We start from the raw sequence: 24,704 nt of genomic DNA on the forward strand, positions 1-24,704 counted from the left end.
TCAAAAATGATGCAAAACACGTAAAAGTTTGTTTTTCAACATATTTTGTAGTCTGTGGTTTATTTTAACGATAAATTTGTTACATTATTATGAGTTACATTCAGCGCCCCTTCAGAAACGGATAACAATTTTTGGCGCTTGAAATTGTTCGCGAAAACAAACGCTCTTACCGTGCAGTATAAACGCAACCTATGACATTTTTGTAGCTATCAGCGATTTGAAACGAAATGCCGCATTGTTTACAAATAAACAGTATGTTTTTGATTTTCTTTCGCATGGATATCGCTCAGGGACGTTTCTTTCGTAGGGAAAACCTATCTAACTGAGGAAAATTCGCTGTACAATGGAATGGCTCATTTGCACGACCTAGTAAGACGTGTTTTAAGTGTGATATTAAGATGTTTCTTCATAGCGTAATCGTTTTTTGCAGCTGAAAACCTTCCTAACGCTGGGATGTGACGATGAAGCTGTCTGCTACGGTGCGTGCCGTGTTTACGTTCACCTGCTCGAAGGTACGCGCCGAATTAGTCGTTGAAATGAACGTACTCGTCTGAAATATGCTCGATTCTTTCTTTCTTTGGCAGAAAAACGAATGCACGCGGTACAGTACCATTACGACGAACAGCTGCGGTTGATCTACCTTACGGCGAAACGTGAACCTGAGGCACCAGTCGAGCTGATCGTTCCAATTCTGGCCACGGAAGAGCTAAACCTGGCCCAGCTCAAACGCTACCGTGATGTAATAAAACTACCGAGCGGCGAGAAGCCCGTCGATATCGTTCTAGCTATCTGCGATTCCAGCTCGACCGTCCTGCTGTATCGGGCATCGCCAGGGCTGAAGGACATCGCCAAGAAACTCCCGTCGAAGGGAAAACTGCTGCGAATGCGCGCAAACGTCGACTGCCAGAATAATGACCAATAAAACCGACTTCCAAAGCTGATAAACCACGCGTCACGCGACGCTTGGACGATTAAGAGATTACGTTACATGGTGTCTGCCTTTTTTTTGTAGAGTTTAAATAACCATTGTACAAGTGTATTCTGATAACTAATCACGCGGGTTTGTTCATCAAAATACGGATGGATGTGTGCGCGCGCGCGCACGTGCACATAACTCGTCGCCTTTCCGTTTCGTTTCGCATCCATTTCCGGATTATGTTTTTTTTTCTCTTCTTTTAAAACCGCAAGGGCGCGCAAAGCACGAATGATTAAATACAGCAAAACTTCTTTGCGATTAAAAACTAACACACCACGTGGCCTCTTCGCTGCACGTCCCTCGTAGCATGGTTTTGCGACGCCTCCGTCTTCCGTTTGTATCGTTCCCGGCCACGCAGGGGAGAGTATATTCGCGGCAGCAGAACGTAACGCCACCCATATCTTTTGATCGTAACGCAAAACGTCGTAACAAATTTATCCTACTTACAAAACCTAGCTGCTTTTTTTTTTAACTTGCATTAAACCACCCTAACCGCTGCTCAACACTTTGCTCATTGCGTTTTTCTCCCCTCTCGATCATGGATAATTTCAGAAGTAGTTTAACGCCTCACCTAATCTTCAAAATTGCTTCGATTTGCAAGGGGTACGCGTGAAAAAGGCTTTCTTTTACCGGTGCCAGTGAAGACACACTGGAAGAGAGGAAAAGAAAAGTAAGTAACAGTGGGGAAGGAAAAGGGCGAACATTCGCTTTCGTGTGCCACCGAGAGGGACACTGTCGGGCACACTGGAAATAGAAACGCGCTGGGAAAGTCGAAAAAAAAACCTTACAAAAAATGGAACTTCCTCGTGACGCAAATTAATTCGCTACAAAGCGCGATTAATTCCCACCACTCCCGGTTAATATCCTACATCTCATCGGCTTATCATCTGCCGCAGTGCTTCCATATGCACTAAAATATGCAAAACAATACCGTTCACCAGCGCGCGCGCGTGTGTGTGGGGGACGTGGTGAGTGTATACGGTTGAATTATCATACTACGACTTAAAACAGTATACAGAATACAAAACAAAACTAGCGCGACCAGCGAGTAAAAAAAAAAGGGCTGATCTTCGGTTTTCTCCATCTTTTGGCTTCTTCTCTTTACTGCCGCCCTTTCCGCTACGCACACGTAATGTTATCTCTTATCTAACGAGGTGCCCGTTGATGTGTCTGTGTGTGTGTGAGTGTATGTGTGTGTGTGGGGGGTTAGATTTTATCTGTCCTACAATGCTTGTCACCGTTAGCGCGCTGCCATATCTCGGCCGCGTTCTCTTCCTAGCTCCTATCTAATCTTAACAGAAACAGCAAATTGTGACTCGTTAATTCGATTAAAGGCACACACACACACACACCTTCATCTCCACCGCGGCCAACGGAAAAAGAAAATCCTCTCCCCGATGTGGTGTCATCAGCGCGTTTTCCACACGTTATCGCTAGCAGTCCCGCTGTCTGCCGAAAGTGCAGAGAAGTGTTAACTGCACTTTTGCAAAGGACTCACACGGGAGCGCCTTCAAATCTCGCAACCATGCGTCTCTGCGCGTTCGCTTACAAGCTAGTAACAATTAATAGAGTTGCCATTCCTCTGCATGAGCCATGTACGCCCTTCTAGCGGCTGCTTCCGGGTCCAGGGGCGTGGTTCAACACCAGTCGGCCATGTACGTGAAGTCCTTGAAGTACGTCTGCTCGGTTTCGGTGAGCACACGCGGATCCTTCGGAGGTGTTAGGGCTGGTTTTTCCGACGTAAACTCCTCGTCAAAGTTGGACACGTCCTCCGGTGAGCGCTGTGGTGTGAAAAAAAAAAAAACAACCACGGAAAGATCGTTAGAGCAATTTGGAGCAATTCATTTATGCGCGAGGGCGAAACACTTACGATCGTTGGCACAAACGGTGGTTTCACCTTCCTGAGCAGTAGATCATCCCAGACGATGTTGCGGAAGAAGGCTTGCCGCTTGACGTCTTCCGCGTCCCGCTCGGACGATCCCAGCCGACGTTCGGGGTTCTTTCGCAGCAGCTGAAAGAAAATGATTGCAATTAACGCTCAGAAAAAGTCCACCATTCATTTGCCAGTGGCACGAGGGATGCATACTCTTCTCATGATAGCGATCGCTTCCAGCGAAAGGAACCGCGGGTAGCGCACTTCGTCGTTCACGATCGAGTCGAATACTTCCTCCTCGTCATCGCCCGGGAACGGTGACTGCAAGCGTGAACATAGAACGAAACAGCAGAGCGTTAGGTTACCGTTTTTAAAGCCCCCCCAAAAAAAAGAATGGATCACTTCAAACTTACCTCTCCGACCAGCATCTCGAAGATCAGCACACCCAAGCCCCACCAATCGACGGCACGCGTGTACGACGTCTCGGTGAGCACTTCCGGTGCCAGGAATTCGGGCGTCCCACAAAACGTACCCGTACGATCACCGAATCCCATGCCCTCCTTGCACAGCCCAAAGTCGGCAATTTTCACGTAACCTGTGTGTGTGTGTGTGTGTGTGTGTGTGTGTGGAGGAAGCCGAAACAAGAACAAAGGATGTAGCAACTTCCCTAGCCGTACCACCCCCGGGAAACATCCAGACGCTCACCTTCCGTATCCAGCAGAAGATTGTCGAGCTTCAGATCGCGGTAGATGATCTTGCTCTCGTGTAGGTACTGCAGCCCGAGGACGACACAGGCGGCGTAGAAGACGGCACGTGGTTCCGAAAACACGTCCGTGTGGATGTGCATCATGAGGTCACCTCCGGCGGCGTATTCCATCACAAAGCAGACGTGTTGCTGTGGAAGAAAGACATCATTACATTAGCGGATGTGGGTCAAAAGCCGCTCGCTCGCTGGCGTTCCGTTTCACTCACCTCAGTCTGGAAGCAGGAGAACAGATTCACCAGGAATGGATGGCGCATCGTGTTCGCGACCTCGAAGATGCGCTTCTCGCTCAGCAGCGATTCGACCTCGTCGCGTGCAATAATGTCGCCCTTTTTGAGCGCCTTGATGGCGAAGTACTCGCCGGTGTTTTTGTACTGCGCCAGTATCACCTTACCGAAGTGGCCCCGTCCGAGGACGCTCAGCAACCGGAAGCTGTCCATGCACATGCCGGCACCGGCTTGAGCTTGCGATTGTCGGCGGCTTTCGTACGCGCTGTCCCGATACTGGAGGGTACGAGCGGCCGGTCCACCAGGGCGTCGGTTCACCGGTGGTCCTACGGCTCCGGCTGCCATTGCTCCAGCTTCCGGCAGGCCGGCGGAACTCGTACTTTGACCGGCGTGTTGTTGCAGCATGGGTGGTGCTTGAGGCAGCTGTTGATGTTGCTGCAGGAGAAGCTGTTGTTGTTGCTGCTGCTGCTGCTGTTGGTATAGTTGGTGTTGTTGGGCTTGTAGGGCGGCCGCAGCGGCCAAGGACTGTTGGACGGCCATCGCCGACGTGTGATGAAGATGAGGTGGCAGTGGTGGCGGCACCACATTGCTACCGATCGTGAGCTGATCGAACGGAAGGATCTATGAGGGAAAGTGAAAAATAAACGCACAACACGATCAGTCGGAAGTTGGGGAAATCCTGCAAGGTATCGGTGACACGTGTGCGTGTGTCTAGAGGGAGCATTTATTAATCACGCTGAAAGAGAAAGCTAGAAAATATATACACAAAACACATACGCACAAACACACACACAATATGCGTTGGAAAAGCACCCCCGCGTGTAAAATTGTTCTGATGAGCAGCAGCAGAGAAGATGCGAGAAGAAAAGCGGCAAAAAAGTGGCACTTGTTATGAGAAAATGGCAATGAATCGGGAATTGGAAACCGAAAACGGCGTGGTAAAATGATAAATGTTGTACACACAACTGTTATGCACATTCGGAATGGGAAATGAAATGAGGAATTGAGCGGAAATCGTTAAGTCAAGAGGATTATTCACGGAAATTTATCAATTCTATTGGAATGTTGATGAGTTAACTGTTTGGAGCTATGTCCTTATCGGGTTTTTTTATGGCATACATGCACACAAACATTTGGTTAATCACGGACGGCGCAGTGACTGATCGTGCACTAATTGAAAATCAAAAAAAAAAATTACTAAAGAAATGCGTCTGTCCACTGTCGGATGGATGGATGTTAGTCGAACAAGTACAAAGAGAAATTGTTTTCGAAAACATATTATAAAACAAACAAAAAGGAAATGATAAAGACAAATGTTTTTAAAACAGTGAGTGTACATGGAAAGCGGGACATTTTAATTGCACGAAAAAAAGGACGAAAAAAGGACACACACATACACACGCAACAACACACAAGACAAGAGAGAAACGAAAATGCGAAAGAAGCCAGCGAAGAAAGTGGTCAGCAATTCAGCAACAGCAAAAATAAAACGAAAGAAGAAAAACATTCGCGCGCGCGTGAGAGAGAGAGAGAGAGAGAGAGAATGGGTTTGTTCGCTCGTATGAAAGAAAGCAGCTCGCTGCAATCTCAGTGCAGTCTCTGACCTCAATGATGTCGTCGTACGAAACGTCGTCTCCCGGAAACGGACCGTACGGTGTCGATTGGCCCGGAGCCGGCGATGGTGGTTCCTCGACGATGGGGCTACCCGTGGAGGACACGGTGCTGTAGTAGCTGTCCCGATTGTACCCACCGTACAGGATGGGCGGTGGCATCGACAACACCGGCCGGAGCAGGTCTCCGGAGAGAGACTTCTGTAATACTGCGGGACCGGGCTGGGCGAGCGGTAACGGTGTCACCGGAAGTGGCGGAACGTCTTCATCCGCCCGGAAGCTATCACAATTGTTCGGCTCGCCACTGTCCGGTGTTGGCGCATCTTCCGGATCCACGTGCGTTGGCTGGAGCTGCTGTTTATCGTACATACTACTAACACCACTTAGACTATCGTGCTGGTGAAGGAAATCGAACTTGCTTAATGCATACTCCAACTGTGCATGAGAGAGAGAGAGAGAGAAGGAAAGAAGACAGAAAAAGAGAGAGAAAGATCGATCCCGTCGGGCGGAAATGGACGGGAAAAATCCGATAAACAGAGAAAGAGAAATAGAGAGAGAGAAAGAGAAAGAGAGAACGTGTGTATATTCAACAATGGGTTTCGTATGTCACAGGACGCAAAAAGGACTATTTCTAACAAGACAAAGCCGGTTTAGAAAGCCGTGATCGAATGGGGGGGGGGAGGATGGTGATTTTTGGTGGCGCACGTGAATTGCTTACAAAATTGAAAGCTTTCAACGAGGATGCATCTTTGACCACCTTCAAATCGCTGTTATGAAACACACCAACTCCATCACTACCCGATTCGGTGGGATTTGGTACGGGAGCTAAGCCACACGCGTCCTTTTCGCAGCTGATCGAGTTGTTCGTGGGTTTCCGGAGTTTGCGTCTGTCCCGTGACAACCGTCGGCTAGGGCTGTAACGTGCGTTTCGACGCACGAGTGTCATTTTCGTGATTGCAATCGTAAGCCACTAGGATATTATGTACAGGGCGGGGGTGCACACTCTGACGGACGCGTGACGGGTCTCAAACACGTTCAAGACCTTCCCGAGTGCGAGGAAACCTCGCTACTGACCCTTTGGCCCAAAAAAGACGGTAGCAAAAGCCTCCCCCAAAGGCTGGCCAGGGAAAAGAATGCTTCAGGGTGGGGTGCTAATATTTTACGGCATTCCGCCGCGTGTGTAACAGCGATAAGAGATAATGATAAATCCTCTCCGGGGGGAGGGCAAAGGCATGAAAACTGGCATGAAGACACACACACACACGAGCGCGCGCACGGGGGCGTACACACACAATGGAAAGCGGCATGCCAGTGACGACACGATCCGATATAAATGACGAACCGAGGCACGTAGTACTGAGTCATTTCGAGACAATTCCGTCCCAACGTGGCGTCCTCGTCACCACGGCAACAAACTCGACGGGAGGATTCACGCAGGACAAACAGAACCACTGGAAGCCGGGCGCTACCAACACCGCGAGACGCTGCTTACCTCGGGATCAATTTTTGGTGGTGTTGCCTGCCGCGGCGATGGCATCGGTTGCTTCTTCTGCCGGAAGCTCGACGGTGTGCTGATCGACTGAGGTGGATGTTGCAGAGGCCGCCCACCGGCCATGGCGCTTGCCGGTGTACCTTGGATCTGCAGCGAATGGGACGATGGACTTTCCGGTAGCGTACTGATCCCGTGGATACCTAAAATGACAAACGGGGTTCGGTCGGTTAGAAACGGGATTTGCTAGATGGATGGTTTCAAGCAAGACGATAGCTTACCCAACGGACGACCACCTCCAAGACCGATGACGTTGTGGTCGGCAGATTCACCAAGCGTCTCCACCGGATCGTCCTGTAGCATCGGATCGTACGGTAGCGCGATCGAACCGGGCGTCGATGGAGTCGTCGCCGAGGACGATTGGTTCGCAACGATCGCCGACGTTGTCGTGGGCGTACCGGACGATGGTGTGGCCGCAAGCGATCCCGGCCCGGACGTTGACGGTGTGCTGCTGCTCGTCGTGTTGCGCTTCAACAACCGACCCCACGTGGCGACGTTGATGTTCATCTGTTTGGCGCGCGGAATGTTCTTCACCTGCTGCTTGTTGAAAATCATCCGTTGACGCTGGAGCTTCGGTTTGCGCGAGATCATCGGATTGAGGAACTTGATCTCGGCGAAAAGGACACCCTGCGGTTCGAGCTGCAGCGCCATCCCGTGCCGGATGTCGTCGATGAACTCCTCCAGGCGCAGGAACTTGACCGCGCACAGTGACCGCCAGTCGCGCCAGTAAACGCCGATCTCCAGCTCGCGCGATCGGTCGAGATCGATGCTGAAGCGCTGGTCCCAGGCCTGCTGTGAGCAGGGTCGCCAGGACGTTTGGCCGACGGTCGTGTTGTCGAGCTTGATCACCGCCATAATCTCGGAGGACGTTTCGTCCTTTACGCTGTAACTTTTCGACGAGCTGCGGCTGGTGACACCCTTCACGAAGCTCTTCAAATCACCCGGGCTGGATGAGCCGGCGTCTTTGTCACGTCGCGATCTTCCAGGGACGTCCTCTAGCAGGTCCTGGCAGCCCATCAGGCGCACCTCCAGCTTGCCGGTGACGGCCGCACATCGGTTGAAGGACTGCTGGCTTTGAGCCGGTCGGCCTTGGGCACTGCCACGGAAGGAGTTGCGCATCGTGTACTGAACCGGTCCCGGGCTGGATGCTTGGACGTTTTGTAGCTCCGCTTTTAGCTGCTGTGCCGTGGGGCAATCGGGTGGTAGTTCTAATCGTCGCAGATCGAGGGCTTTCCGAAGCAGATCCAGCTTGCGGGATGACTCCGACAGACGACCTTGAGCCTTTGGGGGGTGGATGGAAAATTAAAGCAAAAAAAAAAAAAGCGATTAATACAATATATTATGCAGTAGCAGGTATTATAAAATGAAACCAACAAGAATGCACATTCCACATTTATCGCAATGCGCTTCTAATCCTACAAGTGACAGCGATAACAACGCGCGTTTGTTTCTTTATTTTATCATCTTTCGAGATAAACCTCGGATCAGTGTGAAAACCAAACCGATTCCGATTACGTGGAAATAATAATCGCGATTTTTGTTTATCTTGCGATGCCTTTATTGTATCGGGCTTTCTTACTACAGACGCCCGGGAAAAGGGTGGTTAAGGGTTAGCTCAAATCCTCCTTAACCCCGGGATCCGATAAACCTACACCATCGCACACTGCGGGAAGGAGGACAAAAAACGAATTAGTAAAGAAAAGAAAAATGCTGCTGACAGGTGGACACGGCCACTAGGTCTCGCGGAATCCTGCCTGACGCTGGAGGTGCAATTGCCGGCGCATATCTACGATCCCGTTTGGGCCAACACCAGCCGCCGAAGCATCCACCGAAAGCGCCCGCTCACGAAGGACACCCGTGTCACGCTCCATCACCCATCGCCGGCAGTGTGCGCAAGGACATTCGGGATTCCGAACGGGGCCCATATGTGTGCCCGGCTTTCGGCGGCCTGTGATAAGGCTTCCGAAGCGTCGTGCGATCGCCAGGTACTCGTCGGTGTAGCCCTCCACTGGGGAGAACCTTCGTTGCTGGAACGTCGCGGCCATCACGGCTTGCTGCTGCAGGAGAACCGGCGATCGGCGCTTCTGAGATGCGCTTTTAACCGTGGACGGGCTCGAGTCACTGCAGTCGTTTAGCGATGGATTGGAAGCGTGCGTTTGTGGTGCCTCATCGTACACGAAGCTGTGATCCGATTCGGTGAGGTTGTTGTCTGAGTCCGGGCTCTGGCAGGTCGGTGGAACCGTTGGGTTGTGCATTTGCAACAACCGCCGCTCGACGGAAGGTGATTTCCAGTTGTGTTGCTGCCAAACGCGCTCCATCTCGTGGATTCGGTACCGATCTTCGCTGTTCTCGTACTCGAAGCTATCGGATTGTGTCGCATTTGTTCCGCTTCGGTTTAACCGGCTCGGTGTGTCACCGTCATCGTCCTCGTAGAAACATCCGGCCAGTGCACTCGACAGGCTGCTTCCCGTGACATCTCGCCGTGTCGATCGATCGGCGGAGAGAGCGTAATTAGAACTGATCGCATCGTCGCTAATATCCCGCCGGAAAAACGTGCCAAATGCACCCGGCGCTGGCATCAGCGGTTCGTCCTGCGGCTGTGGTTGTTGCTCGTAATCGACCTGCGGTGGGTGGTCCTGTTGAAGCGGCTGCAACACCGGCACCTCACCGAGATGCTTACTGAACAGGATCTGCTTCGACTCGCTGATTTCGTCCGTCGTTGAGCATCTTTTCGCGCGACCATAGCGCCCGGAACCGGCCCTTTTCAAGCTCCCGATCGTCGAGAGTGTGTTTTGATCTGCAACAGACACGCATGAACGATTATTAATCAGCCTACCCCCGAAGGACCCTACCCCCGAAGGTGCTACCTACCGATAGTTTGCTGCATCAATCGCCTAGGCACCTCGTGCTTTCCGGCGCGCTTGTGACGCACCCGCATGTCCTCGGACTCGTACACGGTCGGGTGTGCAGGATCAACGGCCGGATGTTGCGCTGCCGCTTTCAGTTCCATCATGTGGCTCGTGTCAAATCGGCTGCCGGATGTGACGGATGAGTGGGTTGATGAGGCTGTCGAAACCGACGACGGGAGAGACTTGACATCCTCGTGAGAAGAGCAACAGGATCCACACTCGGACGATTCCGCATCCGAACCGGTGCAGTACACGTCGATGTGTACGGTTCGGGGTTTCTTTTTGGCCGCCGATGCATCCCGCGAGTGTTGCGAACGGATCGTGCTGCTTGGGGACACGATCGGGTTGACGATCATCGGTGAGATCGACTTACGGACGAGCTGAAACGGGGGTTCAATACATAGGTGAAAAAGGGCTTCTCGGAGGTTTCAGATAAAACGTATCCGCTAACCGAATCGTGCTTTTCCTCGCGTCTTCGCGGTGGTGGCGAAAGAAGACACGCGTCCGTGATGGATTTCTGCGTCGTGCGGCGTCGCATCGAGCCACCAGCATCCGAGAGGTCTGGCTTTTTTTCACCGGCTTTGGTGGCGTTCGTCTCCCAGTCGCTCGTTTGACAGCTCACATCCTTGGAGTTGTTGGCGAGCTGGCGAGCAAATGGGATCGATTGGCGTGAGAGGTTCATTAAAGCAAGCTGTCGTCGTCGTCTCGGTCTCGGTCGAGGTGTTACCTTTTCGGGAAAGTTGGTAGCTTTGTCCACTACCACGTTGCTGGTGGATTCGCACTTGTTGACGATGATCGGTACGGTGTCGGAGGACGTTGGCAGGAGATCGGTACACGCCGTCAGCACGATGCTGCACGTGCTGGTGCACTTCGGGAACAGTTGCACCGTGGAGGAGGGATTTTCCACCCCCGGTGGTGGGGGTCCATCGCCGGTGGGAGTCTGTGTGTGGTTTTTCGGGAGCACAAAAGCGCACCGAGATATATCCATCAAAAAATTAAAAAAAAAACGTAACCGTTTCCAACTTCCTTTCTCAATCAAGGATCACCATTATCCAGACAAATGGAACACCTTTTTCAAATCAAACACCCTCAAATCACCCCCCTTCGCGCTATTAGCGAACCAGCCGAAAGGATCAAAAATGTCACCCACAACACATGCTCGGAAGGCGAAGGAATGTCGCTAAAAGTGGAAATTAATTTCCCACAGAGATATTTTCGAAACATCATGCGAAACGGACATAATTTTGAATCACAGCTCTCGTGAAGCGAAAGGAATGTGTGTTTCGCGCGTCATTATCTGAGCGGGTTCATCTGAACTTTAAAGCGCATAAATATTAACCCTCCTCCATGGAAGGAGAGCGAAACGACGGACCATTGGACGGGTTCGCATAACCGTGGGTGTTCCCTTTGGGGGCGTGCGTCCACGAATGGAATGCAACCTCGTCCATCATCGACCAAATTCGGGGACAAAGTCGGTGTGTCAGTGGACATAATTCCACTGAGCGAAAACAGGACACCCAAAGCACCGTTTTTTTTCGCTTCTCTTCTTCTGTATCTCACCTGAGCGAGCGTTGTGACCGTCGGTGAGGGAGATGATGGATCGGCGGTAAAAATAACGCCACCCTTACCGTTCGGTACCACCGTCGCTGACGACGACGCTGCTGTCTGCTGTTTTTGCTGCTGCAGCGGATGGTCAGTGGTGCTAAATTTATAAACAACCTTCACTGGATTCCCGACCACACTAGCGCTGGACGAAGGACCACTGGCACTGTTGGGAAGGGGCAGCGGCATCGGATCCACCGTTGAAGCACCTTTCGTTGAGGGACCAGCTCCGGTGGGTCCTGGAAGCAGGTCATCTTCAACGTGCGATCCTCCCTCTTCATTGCCAGTTGACTCGTGTGGAACATCGACGGATGGGGTTTGTCGAACGTTCGCACCAGCACCAGAAGCCGCCGATGAAAGGGTGAGCTGCGCATGTACGGTCCATTCGGCGGTGATTTCGGCCGGTGGTCCCGAGACGGAGGACATACCGTTGACGGTGATGACGAAGCGCTAAGGAATACGGTCACGACGGACGCCGTGTGGTGCAGTTGCACACGTTTTTTCCCCGCCAGCTGCTAGCGGTGGCGTACGATTTGTTCCATTCGGGTGGTTCGGTGGGATTGTGGGCGATTTTCTCGAGGATGAATCCTTCAGGTGGGTCACACTTAACGCCAGAGAACACCACGACTGGGGACGATCAGTCAAAAGGCGTGTTTCGGAGTGTGGCGTAAATGAACGAAAAACCTCACGAACAAAAAAAAAACCGACACACGGACAATAAAAAAAACACTCTGGCGTGCGTGCGTGCAGAGGTTTTTCCTGCCAGCTTCTCAACTGTCGGTTTTTCGTGCGTTTAATCGCGCCGCTCTGTGTGGCTCGCTGGCTTGTTTTGGCTTCACGCGCGCGTCGTCGAAATGGCAGAAGAGATGGCGAATTATAAATAGAGGAAATTCGGTGCGCGAATTAACGCGCGCGCTCCCCGTCCGCCGCTCGCTTTGGAGGTTTGCGTGCGCGCACTTGTTGATTACACCGTGGCCGTTTGGCGGAAGTGTGGCCACAAAATTGGTTGTCGTCGAATTTCACTTTGATTTTTTTTTCCACCCCAGGATTCTTGATCGAAAATGGGTGCTATTTTACACACCCTGTACACGGCACACACACACAAGCGGTTAGAACACTTGGATTAGATCACGCACGATGTGCACTGATTCGTTGTGGTTGCGTTACACACGGACACGGGGAGAGATCAGATCACAAAACACTACGGACGCCACACAAAGTACTGGGCGTCTCCATCGTATGCACGTTTCGAGAGATATTCACTTTCCACACTTTGACCACCCAGCAGGTTGGACCACTTTTTCCAGGGCGTTCGATCGTTGATCACGGATCGACTGGCCCTTCTCGTGAGAGAGAGAGAGAGAGAGAGAGAGAGCTTAAGCTCAACCCGGCCTCGTGTGTTTACGCAGTGGCCGGTTTCTTTTTTGTCGGACAGAACCGGCGCGACAGCGCAAACCCGAGAAGAGCTCGTCACCGCTTCACAGTCGCTGTCGTACTGAGCGTGCACACACACGCACGGGGCAGGCCAGCATTTCGGTAGGCCTCGACGCGGATCGACACACGATGGATTGCGCCAGCCCGGGGAAACAAAAATTGGGAGCAAGGGAAAATGTGTCGTAACAAAAGGGAATCCCGTGCGCGAGCAAACACAACGGTTGATTTGGGGTGGTTTCTTCGGCGAGACGCGTTCGGAAAATCGATCGGGAAAACTACAGGGAACCAGCAACGGGACACGCGAGTCTCGGAAAGGATCGAACCTGGTGGCTGCTGGTTAGCAGATGAATGAAGCAGTGAAAACTCCTTACACCAGAGAGAGAGGGGCCAGAGATCGTCTCGGAAAAATTGAGCGAACGAAACGAGAGAAACCCTCCGATCGTTCGGAATCTCGTCCGCCTGGTTGGAGAGTTTCGTGCATTGCTGATGACACGGTTTCGTGCTTTTAAGCAAAATTTTGACACACCTCAGCCGAACTCCACTCCATCCTTAACACAACGGGCAAACGCATTTGTTTTAAATCAACGCATCGTTCACACGCACGATCGCCACCACCGTGTCGCAATGTGACGCCAAAAAGGTCAGCATGATGGTGAACACTTCCGCGGGGCACGAATTGGATCGCACGGCGTACACACGTTGCGAAATGAGATGCCGAGGGTGCATAAATCAGCGAAATGAGAATGAACGGACCCGACTAATGGGGCCACAAATTTGGTGCGATAATTGAGTCATCTTGCTGCCCCCGCCAGGGAAACCCCTCAGAAGGGCCGGGGTGCCGTTTTAACGCTTCGACGCGATTTATCATCCCGAGTAGGCGCCCCGGATTCCCGCGATAATCGCTCTTGGATTACAAGAAAACGAGCGGGTCGCTTACAAAACCGCGAGCAGCGAGAAAAACTATAGCTGCCGATCGTGGCGGTGGTGGAATGCGAGGATCCTGTGTTGTGTGTAGTAAAAATTCCATTTCATTCCGGCACAATTAGCGCACGCGGCAACGGATAAAGAAAAACGGTTTATTGTTCTGGGGGAGGAAAGAAAGAAATTGATATGTTGCGGGTACGGAAATAAACTAGCGGGAGATCATGGTTCAACGCGCAATGCTTTCCCGGAATGGACACAGCTTAAATATTTACATCCTAGCATCGATCATCGATCGTGAGCTAGAGTTTGTCGGTGTACATTTAAGCAAAAGTCTGGAGGTTTTCTTGCGGCAATCACACGTAAATCATCCATTCATTTCGAAACAAATTAGTCGGTTTAACATCAGATAAAAAAGCAGATCAAACGATCGAGAAATATAAAAGAATAATACAGGCCAGAGCGACCGATCGACATAGAGTGAAAAGAAAAACCCCATCCACCATTTTTCTATTTGTCCCATTTGTATCCCCATCGTACACACGCGCTACACGGATTGCTTCAGCTTGCCGATGGTGATAAAACCAAACCCTCTACCGGGCGGGTTTAATTTCCCCCAAAAACGACGGCATCCGATCTCATCGGCCAGCAGGGTCTGGTGTAAACAAGGAACCTTAAAACGCGATGGAAAAAAAAACAAATTCAAGCATAATATTCATCCTCGCAACACAAACGCGCCCGCCGCGACGGTACCAGATAAATATTATCGTACGTACACAGTTGGGGGAAGCAGCAACAAAAAAAACGCACGTTAGACGGAGGGTTTTCGCGGGCTATAGACATGCCGTCGTAATTGTTTCAAGCCGGATCGACAGATGTCGTAACACGAGACGAAAAACATGTACCCTTTCGTTAGCGTAACGGCGCGAAAAACCGCGGCAAACGTTCGTTCCATTTGCAACCGAGGGAAGATGCACAAATGGGGTAGGCCAGCAGACCTTTTGGGTTCCGGTGGTTGCGAATAAGAAAAACAAGTGCACACATACACAGCATCCGCTGAATGTAGTTTCGCAACAGCGTGTGTGCGTTCGCTCTCCAAGCAGACACAATTCAATCGAGCACAAAACACCCCCGTTGGTTCTCCTGTGCCGTGACGAAACGTGATCTTATTTATAGACGCGATTATTTTTAAATTATTCGTCCTTCTTAACCCTCCTCCCGCCGCCGCCAACAACACACTCATGCACCACTCCCCTGCGCTCTGGCACAACATGCAAGTGTGTTCGCGCTCCTGTCAGGATAACCGCCTTCGCCGAATGAATGGCGGAAGTGCGTGCCATGTGCTTGCACAAAAAAAAAAAGAAAGAAAGCAAGAACGAAAGAAAAGTGGGCTCTATTTTTACGTGCGCCACCCCCCCCCCCCCCCCACACACACACACACACACGCCGAGTTACAGTGGATTTGGGTGGATGATAATTTGGGTAAATTGTGAAGCAGTTCCTGCCGGTTGTTCGCCGGCAAACTAACCTCCGATCGTGATCGATGCCGCCGCCGGTGGTGGTGATGATGGCACTTCTGGTGACGATCGTTGTTGTGACGTTCCACTTCTTGTTCCTGTTGCTTCTCACCATCACCATTCGCCTCCCGATGATGCCGCTGATGATGATGATGGTGTTGATGGTTGCATTTTTTCTTACTACTCCTGGTATCGTGCGGCCCGTGATTCTGCCGTTCCTGTTGCTCCCGAGCACCATTCGCTCGGTCGTCTGTTTCCATCCTTTTTACCACGAGACGAAGCGCGCGCGCGAGGCCCTATGGTTCTATGTAAGTAAGCACGATGTTTTGCTAAGCCACACACGAAAAAAGATGCTCTCGTTCGTCTCGCCAAACTTCGAGCATAACCCACGGACCACTAGCGCCATCCACGTACTAGCCATTCGCCCCGGCCGGCTGGCCGTGTATTTTCCCGGCGTGTACGTTTTTGTTTTTTCTGTTCTTGTGATTTTTCGCCAATTTCCACCATCCCGCCACAGGGTGGCCCCGGCACAGCAGCAGAGCGTTTCGGCCTACGCAAGCCGTCAGATCGTCAAAAATAAAACCCCATTTGAGTGCGCTGCTGAAGGCGGCCAGGGGAGAGAGATGGAAAAGGAACGGAACCAGACGGAACGGATGTCGGGGCAACATCGTGTTTCGAGGTTTGGTGCTATAGCTGCACGCACATGCGAGACACGCTCGAATGGGGTCGTCGATCAGTCGCTCGAAATCCGCGCACGACGTCGTCATCGACGTGCCCCTCTCAGAAGGCAGTAAAGGCAGGAGTTGGTTCCGTTCGAAAAAAAAAACATACGCACAGAGATCCGTGAGACATTGTACTAGCGCGTGTGAGTGCGAGAAGTCAAACACTTTCGATTCGGTTTTCTTGCAAGCGAATCCTTCAAGTGAGTTCCCGTGTTTGAAATTCATTGCGATCGATCGCGCTAGCGCCCCGTTTCTTTATTCATCAATCAGCGCCTGTCAATGTCTCGAAGGAAGAAAACAAAAACTTCACTTACGACGCCTTCGACAGACTGGAGACGATTATCACTCCATAAAGATGGAATCAAAACACATTAAATGTGCCCCATAAACAACGCCCCTTCGAGATGGGTGTAAAAAGGAAAATAACGCTCACGATTCACAAAACGACAACATCAAAGCGGGAGAGAATTAACGTCCACCAAGGGGAGGTGAGTTTTTTCTCGTCTCGCTGGGGTTGTGATTATCCGTGCGATAAACTCGCTCCTTTTATTTGAGTGTCTGTGTGCTTGTGCGGCGATCGGTATCTAGTAGGGCTTCCTAAAACAGATAACGAAGCTTGCCTAGAAGTTGAATAGCTAAACAAATCGTGTATAGACCAGTCGCGCTAATGCTAATTTGTTCACCCAAAAGCATCGCAACTTCGCGATGATATGACGTCATGTTAATCGTAGACAAACTAAATTCAACAACGCCACCAATACGACGATCAGACGCATCACGTACACAGCGAGCTCGTGAGTTTGTTTCATCTCCGGTGTAGAATGTGTGTTTGAGACGTTCCGCTTTCAGTGCTACGCGTAGATATTTGAGTGACGGTTGGAGTTTGCCGCTCATCAGCGCCCTCAGGCAGATAGCACACAGTTCTATCTTTACCGATAAGAGGATCAATTAGCAGGCCCCATCTATAGCGTGATGTTCAGGTGTTAGCATCTTCAAGCTATGCTGCCTAGACCTAGCAGGAGGTGGTTATCTCATGCGCACAAGTGTTGGTAACAACTTCGTCTGTCAAGCGTAAGATGTCCGAAATTTTCATAAGCCAATGGTAATTCCTGATCGCGAGCAGTTGCTGTGAGTCTATCGTTCTTACAACGACCCCCGGGATGGTATTAAGACGCGATCCGTGAACATCATCACATCGAGAGAGAGAGAGAGAGAGAGAGAGAGAGAGAGAGAGAATCGATCGTGGAGGTTGCACCATAAAAATCGCTTTAAAACCATCACTCATCGCCCGGTGCGGCTCCATTTGTGCGTTCGCCATCGCGCAGGCAAGAGACAGTGTGTGCTGTTACGAGTGACGTTGAACGGCGAATCAATCCCCAACAACCCCCAAACAGCACCCTAGAGAACGAAGGGGATGGAGAGCAACAGCAGAGTAATGATGAGGTTGACCTTCACCGTTGGCCTGGCAGCGATCGTGCTGCTGCTTGCGGTTGGTCACGCTGAGTCAGCAAAAATTGTGTGCGTTTTCCCAACAGCGAGCAAATCGCACGTTTTGGGTGCCCAAGCCCTGCTAAAGGAATTCGCCCGGCGAGGACATGAGGTGAGTTTGTCAGGCGGAGTGATCCGCCGGAAGACTGAACGGAGGCTGTACCAATACCAACAACGAGTCACACTTTTGCTTCTCTTTTTCCTCACGCGACAGGTGACGATGGTCAGTGCGTTTCCGTTGAAAAAGCCACCGAAAAACTATCGCGATGTGTACGTGCCGATTGAGGACGCTTTCTCGGCGATCATGAGCGACTTCATGCAGGGTGGCAGCAGGAATATGCTAAAGATGCTTCCGAAGATCGTTGGCGTCTCGCAGGATGTCTCCAACAAGACGATTAATGCACCCGAGTTCCTGAGGTTGGCTCGCGAGGAACAGTTCGATCTAGCGATCGTGGGCTACTTCATGAACGGTTTCGTGCTTGGTGTTGGCGAACTGTTCCGGTGTCCGACGGTGCTTTACTTCTCGGCCACCGTTAGCGGTCTCACGAACGTGGTGGGCAACCCGATTGAGGTGGCATCGGTGCCGCATTTGCTGCTTGGGCAGCGGAATCCCATGACCTTCGTTGATCGCGTGATCAACACCGTCCTCCACGGAGTGGAGAAGGTGATAGTGCAGTATATCCGACATTTGACATTGCCGTACTATGAGTAAGAGCTTCCAGAACCATCGTACATCTTAAATCGCTTCTAACTCTCACACTTTCGGTTGTAGATCGAATTTTCCCGCTGCAAAAGGTTTCCGAAGCTACGATGAGACACTCCGGAACGTGTCCCTGGTGCTGCTGAACACCTACTTCACTCAGACAGTGCCTAGAGCGTACCTTCCCAACATGGTCGAGGTGGGAGGTATTCAGATCAACGCCAAACCGGAACCGCTTGCTGACGATTTGCAACAGTTCCTCGACGGTGCTGGTCGAGATGGAGCGATCTTCATAAGCTTCGGCTCGAATCTGCGCAGCTCCAACATGCGCCAGGACAAACTGGAGGCAATCCTTGGCATGATCAGCAAGCTGAAGCAGCGTGTGATCTGGAAATGGGATCAAGACGAGATGCCAAACAAGCCGGCGAACGTGTTCATCGGCAAATGGCTACCGCAGGATGCGATTTTGGCTCATCCAAACATGCGGCTGTTCATCACCCACGGTGGTCTCGGAAGCATCACGGAAGCGATGTACCACGGGGTTCCGATAGTGGGCATACCGATGTTCGGCGATCAGGATGCCAATGTAGCGCAGGTAGTTCGAGAAGGCTGGGGTTTGTCGGTGAGCTTTGACGATCTGACGGAACCGTTGCTGAGTGGTGTCGTGCAGGAGGTATTACGAGATCGCAAGTATCGTGAACACATCCGAAAGCAGGCCCTACTGTATAAGGATCGTCCGATGGGAGCGCTGGAAACGGGCGTTTTTTGGGTCGAGTACGTTATTCGGCATCGTGGAGCGCCACATCTGCACTATCAGGGTGCGGATTTGAATACGTTCCAGTTGGTACTGTTGGACGTGTTTGCGGTTCTTGGCGCGGTGCTGTATGTGGTGTTTAAAATCATTTCGTTTGTTGGGCGAAAAGTGAAACACGCCCTATTTGGGAAACCTTCATCGAATCAGCAAACGAAGAGGAAACAGAAGAAGGCTTGAACGTACTAAAAGCGAACTCTTCTCATACTCAGGCATTTTTCTTTATAAGAATAAGGTCCCTGCGGCTAACGTAAGATAGATTTAATTCAACGTGCGATGGATGAGCAAAATGCGAAAATGTCATCTGTAATCCAAAATACAAGCGGCTACCTCAAGCAGGCTGTATTTTGCATTTATGGAGCCTTCCATAACTTAACATTCCAGTGGATAGGCGTGATCGAATGAATAAAAAGCGGTAAGCAATGACTTTGCATTATCTGAAACAAGTAATAACAGCTCCGATGATTTTTCTAAAATCTCATCAAGCGCCATGCATTCACACGATGGAGAACCGGTAATCAACAACAAGATGCGGCAAGATAAATAGAACCAGTGTGTGTGTGTGTGTCCAGTGCGCTTTTCCTTCTGTCCGATCGATTTCATTCATGATAGTGCCCGTTCCAACACCAGCGGCTTGGCTTCATGAAACAACCACACCGATAAGGCGCAAGTGTATTCGCTTGATAAACATTCGCCTCACATGGAATTACACCCAGAGGTGGTACACGCCTGAAAATCGCTCCGTCAATTCGCCAGATGACTGTGAAGTGTCAACCGGGAGTGTAGCGAAAAACATGGAAGCCGTACGAGGAACGCTGATCGCTTGGTTGATGGTGCTGTGTTGCTGCTGTTTTGCGCAGTTAAGCGCGTACCGAATACTGTGCGTGTATCCCAGTTCTGGCCGATCCCACGTACTCGTGGGTCAAGCACTGATGAAGGGTTTGGCTGAGCGTGGACATGAGGTAAGCGCGTGGGAGTTGCGAGTGATGTAAGTAACGTACACTAACCAGTGGCGCCCCTCTATCAACTAGGTCACAATGGTCAGCCCGTTCAAGTTATCGAAGCCAGTGCCCAACTATCGGGAGATAGTCGTACCCAAAGAGGACCTTGATGCGATGACACGAGACTTCCTGCAGAAGAACACCGGCAACTCGTTGTCGGGCATGGTGAATCTCTTCCAAAGTCAGTTCCGGACGGCCGAAATGGCGCTGCTGGACGCAAAGTTCCAGGCGATCAAAAACGAACACTTCGACTTGGTGATCGTCGGTTATTTTGTGGCAGATTTCGTGCTCGGTTTGGGACCTCATTTTAACGCACCCACCGTAGTGTTGTTCTCGGCTGGATTGACGAAACTGACGGCCGATTTCGTCGGGAACCCAAGGGCCATTTCGACCGTACCCCACGTCATGCTCGGAGGTCGAGGCTCGATGGACTTTACGGCTCGCTTGAAGAACTTCCTTTTTGCGGGTGTCGAAAACGCTATCACCGCCCTGTCGGAGTACGTGCAGACGTCGTACTATGACAGGCATTTCCCGGCTGATCGGTACCCACCATTTGCGGACGTACGCCGCAACGTGTCGCTGGTGTTGCTGAACACGCACGTCTCACAGTCCAACGCACGTCCGTACCTCCCAAACGTGGTGGAAGTCGGCGGACTTCAGATCAAAAGCAAACCGGATCCACTGCCGGAGGACATTCGCGAGTGGTTGGATGGGGCCGATGAGCATGGTGTCGTGTACTTCTGCCTTGGTTCTAACCTCAAATCGGCGGATCTACCACAAGAGAAGCTAGACGCCATCCTCAAGACGTTCGGACAGCTGAAGCAGCGTGTGCTGTGGAAATGGGAAGACGAACGCGTACCAAACCTGCCCGCGAACGTGCTGTCGAAGGCGTGGATGCCGCAGGATGACGTGCTCGCGCATCGCAACGTGCGGTTGTTCATCTCACATGGCGGATTGGGTGGTGTGACCGAGGCCAAGTACCACGGTGTGCCGGTGTTGGGCATTCCTATCTTCGCTGAGCAACACCAGAACGTTCAGGCTATGGTGGACGAAGGCATCGCCATGCAGCTGGACTATCAGCAGCTCGATGAGCGGTCGTTTTCGCGTGCCGTCAACATCATGGTACGTGAGCACAGGTTCGCTGAGAATGTGAAAAAAATTTCCGCCCTCTATCGGGATCGACCTCAGACGGCCATGGAGTTGGCCTGTTACTGGGTGGAGTATGTCGCGAGGCATAAGGGCGCTCCACATTTACACTACACCGGGGCCAACATGGGCTTCCTGCAGCGCGAATCACTGGACGTGATTGTGTTCTTGCTTGCGGTGGTTTACGTCGCTATAAAAATGACCAAGATTGCCCTGCGGTATGCCATCCGTAAGGTGTTCAAGAAGTCCAGGAAGACAAAGGTTCAGTAAACACCCCACGAAGAAGATAAATAAATAGAACTACTTCTGCTTTCGCCACAAAAGCGCAACTCTTTGCAAGTACCTTCGAGAAGTTTTAAATATAAGTCGCTATCGATAAGACGTTCGATTCGTTCTCGCGAGATACTTTATCTCGAAAAACCGACAAATTGAACCGTTGACAGTTGACAGATGAACCGGTAAACATATTATCTCTGCAGAATGGTGCCTCTCGGCCTTATCAGTAGTACATACCTCTTGCAGCGCCTTCTTGTCTATTGTCTTTGTACTCTGCAACGTGCGGATGACGTTCTTCGCACCGTCAACAACGGCCGCTTCGATTCGCAGCCTGTGACGGAGCTCTTCGATACGATCGTCTAACGACGCCTCCAGCTCCTGAGGTTGTTTGGTTGCGTTTGCAGACTCGCCACCGTTCTCTTCCGAACCCTTGCTGCTCAGCTGGTTCTGGCGAACCTTAAGGATCTTGAGCCGCAGGTACTCGATCTTGGCCTTCGAGTCCGCCAGCATCTGATGCGCCTCGGCCAGCAGCTTTTTGTCGCGACCGTGGTGACCGCTCGAGATCGATTGGATCATGTTTTCGGCGCCGTTCTTCACCTTTGTCTCGATGCTAAGCTGCTTTTCGAGCGAAATGAGCAGCTTGTCGTTCGCGGTCAGCTCGGGGCCACTTGGGATCACGGTGGATAGAATCGGATCTGTAAGAAGCGTAGAGAACAACACGGAAGGAATGCAGTTAGTAATTGCATGCTATTTGTCACAATTTCCTCAGCCTAATATGTCTCTCGTACTTGTGATTCAAACCAGCTCCGTCATGCAGTTCCGCAACAAGAAAGTTCAGCGTGAAAAAGATGGAAAATTTACTTCCATTTACCGATAATCAATAGCCATAGTGATAAGTGGCTATTTCATCGACAATAGTCAGGCGATCCCATAAACCGGATCAAATTTCAATTCCGGAGGAAAAATCACTTTCATTCGATTTCAGCGAGGGAGAGAGAGAGAGAGAGTGAGAGTGGGACCCCGAGAGAAAAAGAGAAAGAAATATATATGTGTGTATGTGCGCTAGTAAAAGCCGAGTATTCGAGTAAGGGTGGAAAATGTTGGAATTATTTATAATTGGATTATTGTTTCGAGCTGCACCAAAAGGTAACAGTTTTTCCTGATTTTCTTACTCCATGTACGACAACCGTGGGCACTTTTTTTTTTCTCTCTCTCTCTCTCTCTCTCTCTCTGTGTCTCTCTCATTTTACTCTTTAACTTTTACTTTTTTCTCATTTTACTGTTACGTATTCATTTAAGGAAAATACAATACACAGCCAACCACTTTTTGTTTGCATTTGAAGCCATTTTCCGGCAGTTCTTGTTTTTCTCCTCCCCATCCGCCGAGTCTGGCCAATTTAGTCCGTGAGTGAAGACTCCACAAAAAAAAAAGGCGGAGGTAAACGTACGTACACGAATGCCACACCGCCGCGTCCGTTATCCTATTCCGAAGTTATTACACACTTGCATGTAACATTTCACTCGGTGCATTTGCGTCCGCCCAGGGGGGGAAAAGGCAGCTTTGAATTTCCCTTTCGTGCATTTATTCGCATGATTGCTCACGATGAGCGTAGGCCCCGCATAATCTACCGCAACAGCAAGCGGAGGCGCGCCATCGATATATCTCCCCACAGTACGGTTCAATTTTTTGTCTGTGTGTGGTGCGTCGATCCGCGTCCGCGACCGGCTCCGGTAGAGGTTGATAAGGCTGCGTCATAATCGGCATGACGATAGCGATGAGGGTTTTCAACCAAACCCTGGAGAACCGCCGTCCGGTAAACTACTATGGGCGGTATTGCACATAATAACTCAATCGCAACGCCACTGCAACTGCCACTTAGAGAGCCACTGACGTTTTGAACATTTTTCAGCGCGAAAAGCGAGGCGAGGCGCGTATGCGAACGAAAGCTGCATGCCCGGCCATTGTTACGACACTCCTCTCCCGTGTGCCGGAATGATACTGGGGCATAGAGTGAGGTACACCGTTTCCGACACACAACGAGCTCCCCGGGGCGAAAATGCATTGGTTGGTCTACGAAACAGACCTCAGGGAGGTATTTGAAGCAGCTTTCAATTGGGGAGAATTTTTACTCATTGCTTCACTAAAAACACACACACATACTCATTCGCAATTGGCTTAGAGTGCAATGAGTCTACCGGAGGATGGAAAATCGCTCCAATGCGGTGTGAGAACCAAAAATACACTCAGAAAAACGTAATGGGAATAGAAGTTTTCTATTGTGTCCTTGGCAGAAGGGAATGACACAAATGAGACCGATTTGCAAGAGTTGGTGCTGCTGATGAACTGCTTCTGGTAATTTTCACCCGTCCAGCTTTACAAACACGAGCAGGACACGACACTAAACATACCTTCCGTGGCCAGTTGCATCGTTTTCCGTCCGTCCGTTCGACCGGAAAAAGCAAACCGTGGCTGGTTTACGCACAACTGATCCAACTTGGCGCACCATCCGGGCGTTTTAGTGTGTGCCTCCTCGCTGAGGGGTTTTTGCGCAGGATCACACCATTCTGGAGATTTTCACTTGATACATTCACATCGAACAGTCGCGGAATGTGCAGGAGAGCGCAAGCAAACTCCCGCAAATGATGCTCTCACCAGCTGCCACAAATAATTGCACCGAAGGCGCGGTCTTTTTTCGCACATGATCGTGTGCAATCCCACACACCTACGTGAGGCGTGTGTGTGTGTGTGTGGTTTTATTTTTCAAAATTTTCATTTCACGCCATTTGTCGCAATTTCATAAAAACCCGTCGCGTGGTTGCATTCTCGCAAATGTGCAGCGCAACATTCTTTCGCTGCGCCGTGAGGGTGGCAAAATTTGTCATTTGCAAACGCCCGGTTTAGTAATTATAAATAGCCATCCATCGCGTTCCATTTCCATCTACCCACCGTGGGGGTGTGGAGTAAACCGATCTGCCCGCTGCTGCTTGTTAGCTAGCGAGGTGGTTGAGAGACATCTTTCGCGATTCGACAGCCGGTGGCTTCACCGAAAGTTTGGCGCGTTAGATACCGGGGCGGGATATTTCATGCCTCGGTGGCATCTGCTTACAAGGTAACCTGAAGCCGTGTTAACTCGGACGAATTACCATGCCCCACACCTGTTATCTAGAGGCTGTGGTGA

At 50.9% G+C, this 24,704-nt stretch overlaps 3 protein-coding genes across 3 annotated transcripts in view; 2 read left to right on the plus strand and 1 right to left on the minus strand.

Moving 5' to 3' along the window:
- The first annotated feature begins 319 nt into the window (after nucleotides 1-319).
- LOC128724525 (uncharacterized) lies at nucleotides 320-922 on the plus strand. The gene is made up of 3 exons (XM_053818250.1): nucleotides 320-369; nucleotides 431-512; nucleotides 585-922. Exons 1-3 carry the CDS (start codon nucleotides 349-351, stop codon nucleotides 920-922), a joined length of 441 nt encoding a protein of 146 aa, XP_053674225.1. The 5' UTR covers nucleotides 320-348.
- Nucleotides 923-992: 70 nt separating this feature from the next.
- LOC128724526 (serine/threonine-protein kinase N) overlaps nucleotides 993-24,704 on the minus strand; it is a 36,583-nt gene continuing 12,871 nt past the window's right edge. Inside the window, exons 3-12 of the mRNA XM_053818251.1 lie at nucleotides 21,763-22,220; nucleotides 7,220-8,279; nucleotides 6,942-7,141; nucleotides 5,444-5,884; nucleotides 3,822-4,460; nucleotides 3,555-3,744; nucleotides 3,263-3,444; nucleotides 3,063-3,170; nucleotides 2,847-2,987; nucleotides 993-2,757 (exon numbers count right to left, since the gene is read on the minus strand). Of these exons, the coding sequence (XP_053674226.1) occupies nucleotides 2,614-2,757; nucleotides 2,847-2,987; nucleotides 3,063-3,170; nucleotides 3,263-3,444; nucleotides 3,555-3,744; nucleotides 3,822-4,460; nucleotides 5,444-5,884; nucleotides 6,942-7,141; nucleotides 7,220-8,279; nucleotides 21,763-22,220 (3,563 nt within the window). The 3' untranslated portion in view covers nucleotides 993-2,613. The remainder of the gene's footprint in view (nucleotides 2,758-2,846; nucleotides 2,988-3,062; nucleotides 3,171-3,262; nucleotides 3,445-3,554; nucleotides 3,745-3,821; nucleotides 4,461-5,443; nucleotides 5,885-6,941; nucleotides 7,142-7,219; nucleotides 8,280-21,762; nucleotides 22,221-24,704) is intronic.
- LOC128726492 (UDP-glucosyltransferase 2-like) lies at nucleotides 17,539-19,393 on the plus strand. Its single transcript, XM_053820304.1, has 3 exons — nucleotides 17,539-17,703; nucleotides 17,806-18,299; nucleotides 18,364-19,393. The coding sequence occupies exons 1-3, from the start codon at nucleotides 17,539-17,541 to the stop codon at nucleotides 19,280-19,282; spliced, it is 1,578 nt and encodes a 525-aa protein (XP_053676279.1). The 3' UTR covers nucleotides 19,283-19,393.

This window comes from Anopheles nili, chromosome 3, assembly GCF_943737925.1.
Source record: "Anopheles nili chromosome 3, idAnoNiliSN_F5_01, whole genome shotgun sequence".
Classification (NCBI taxonomy): Eukaryota; Metazoa; Arthropoda; class Insecta; order Diptera; family Culicidae; genus Anopheles; species Anopheles nili.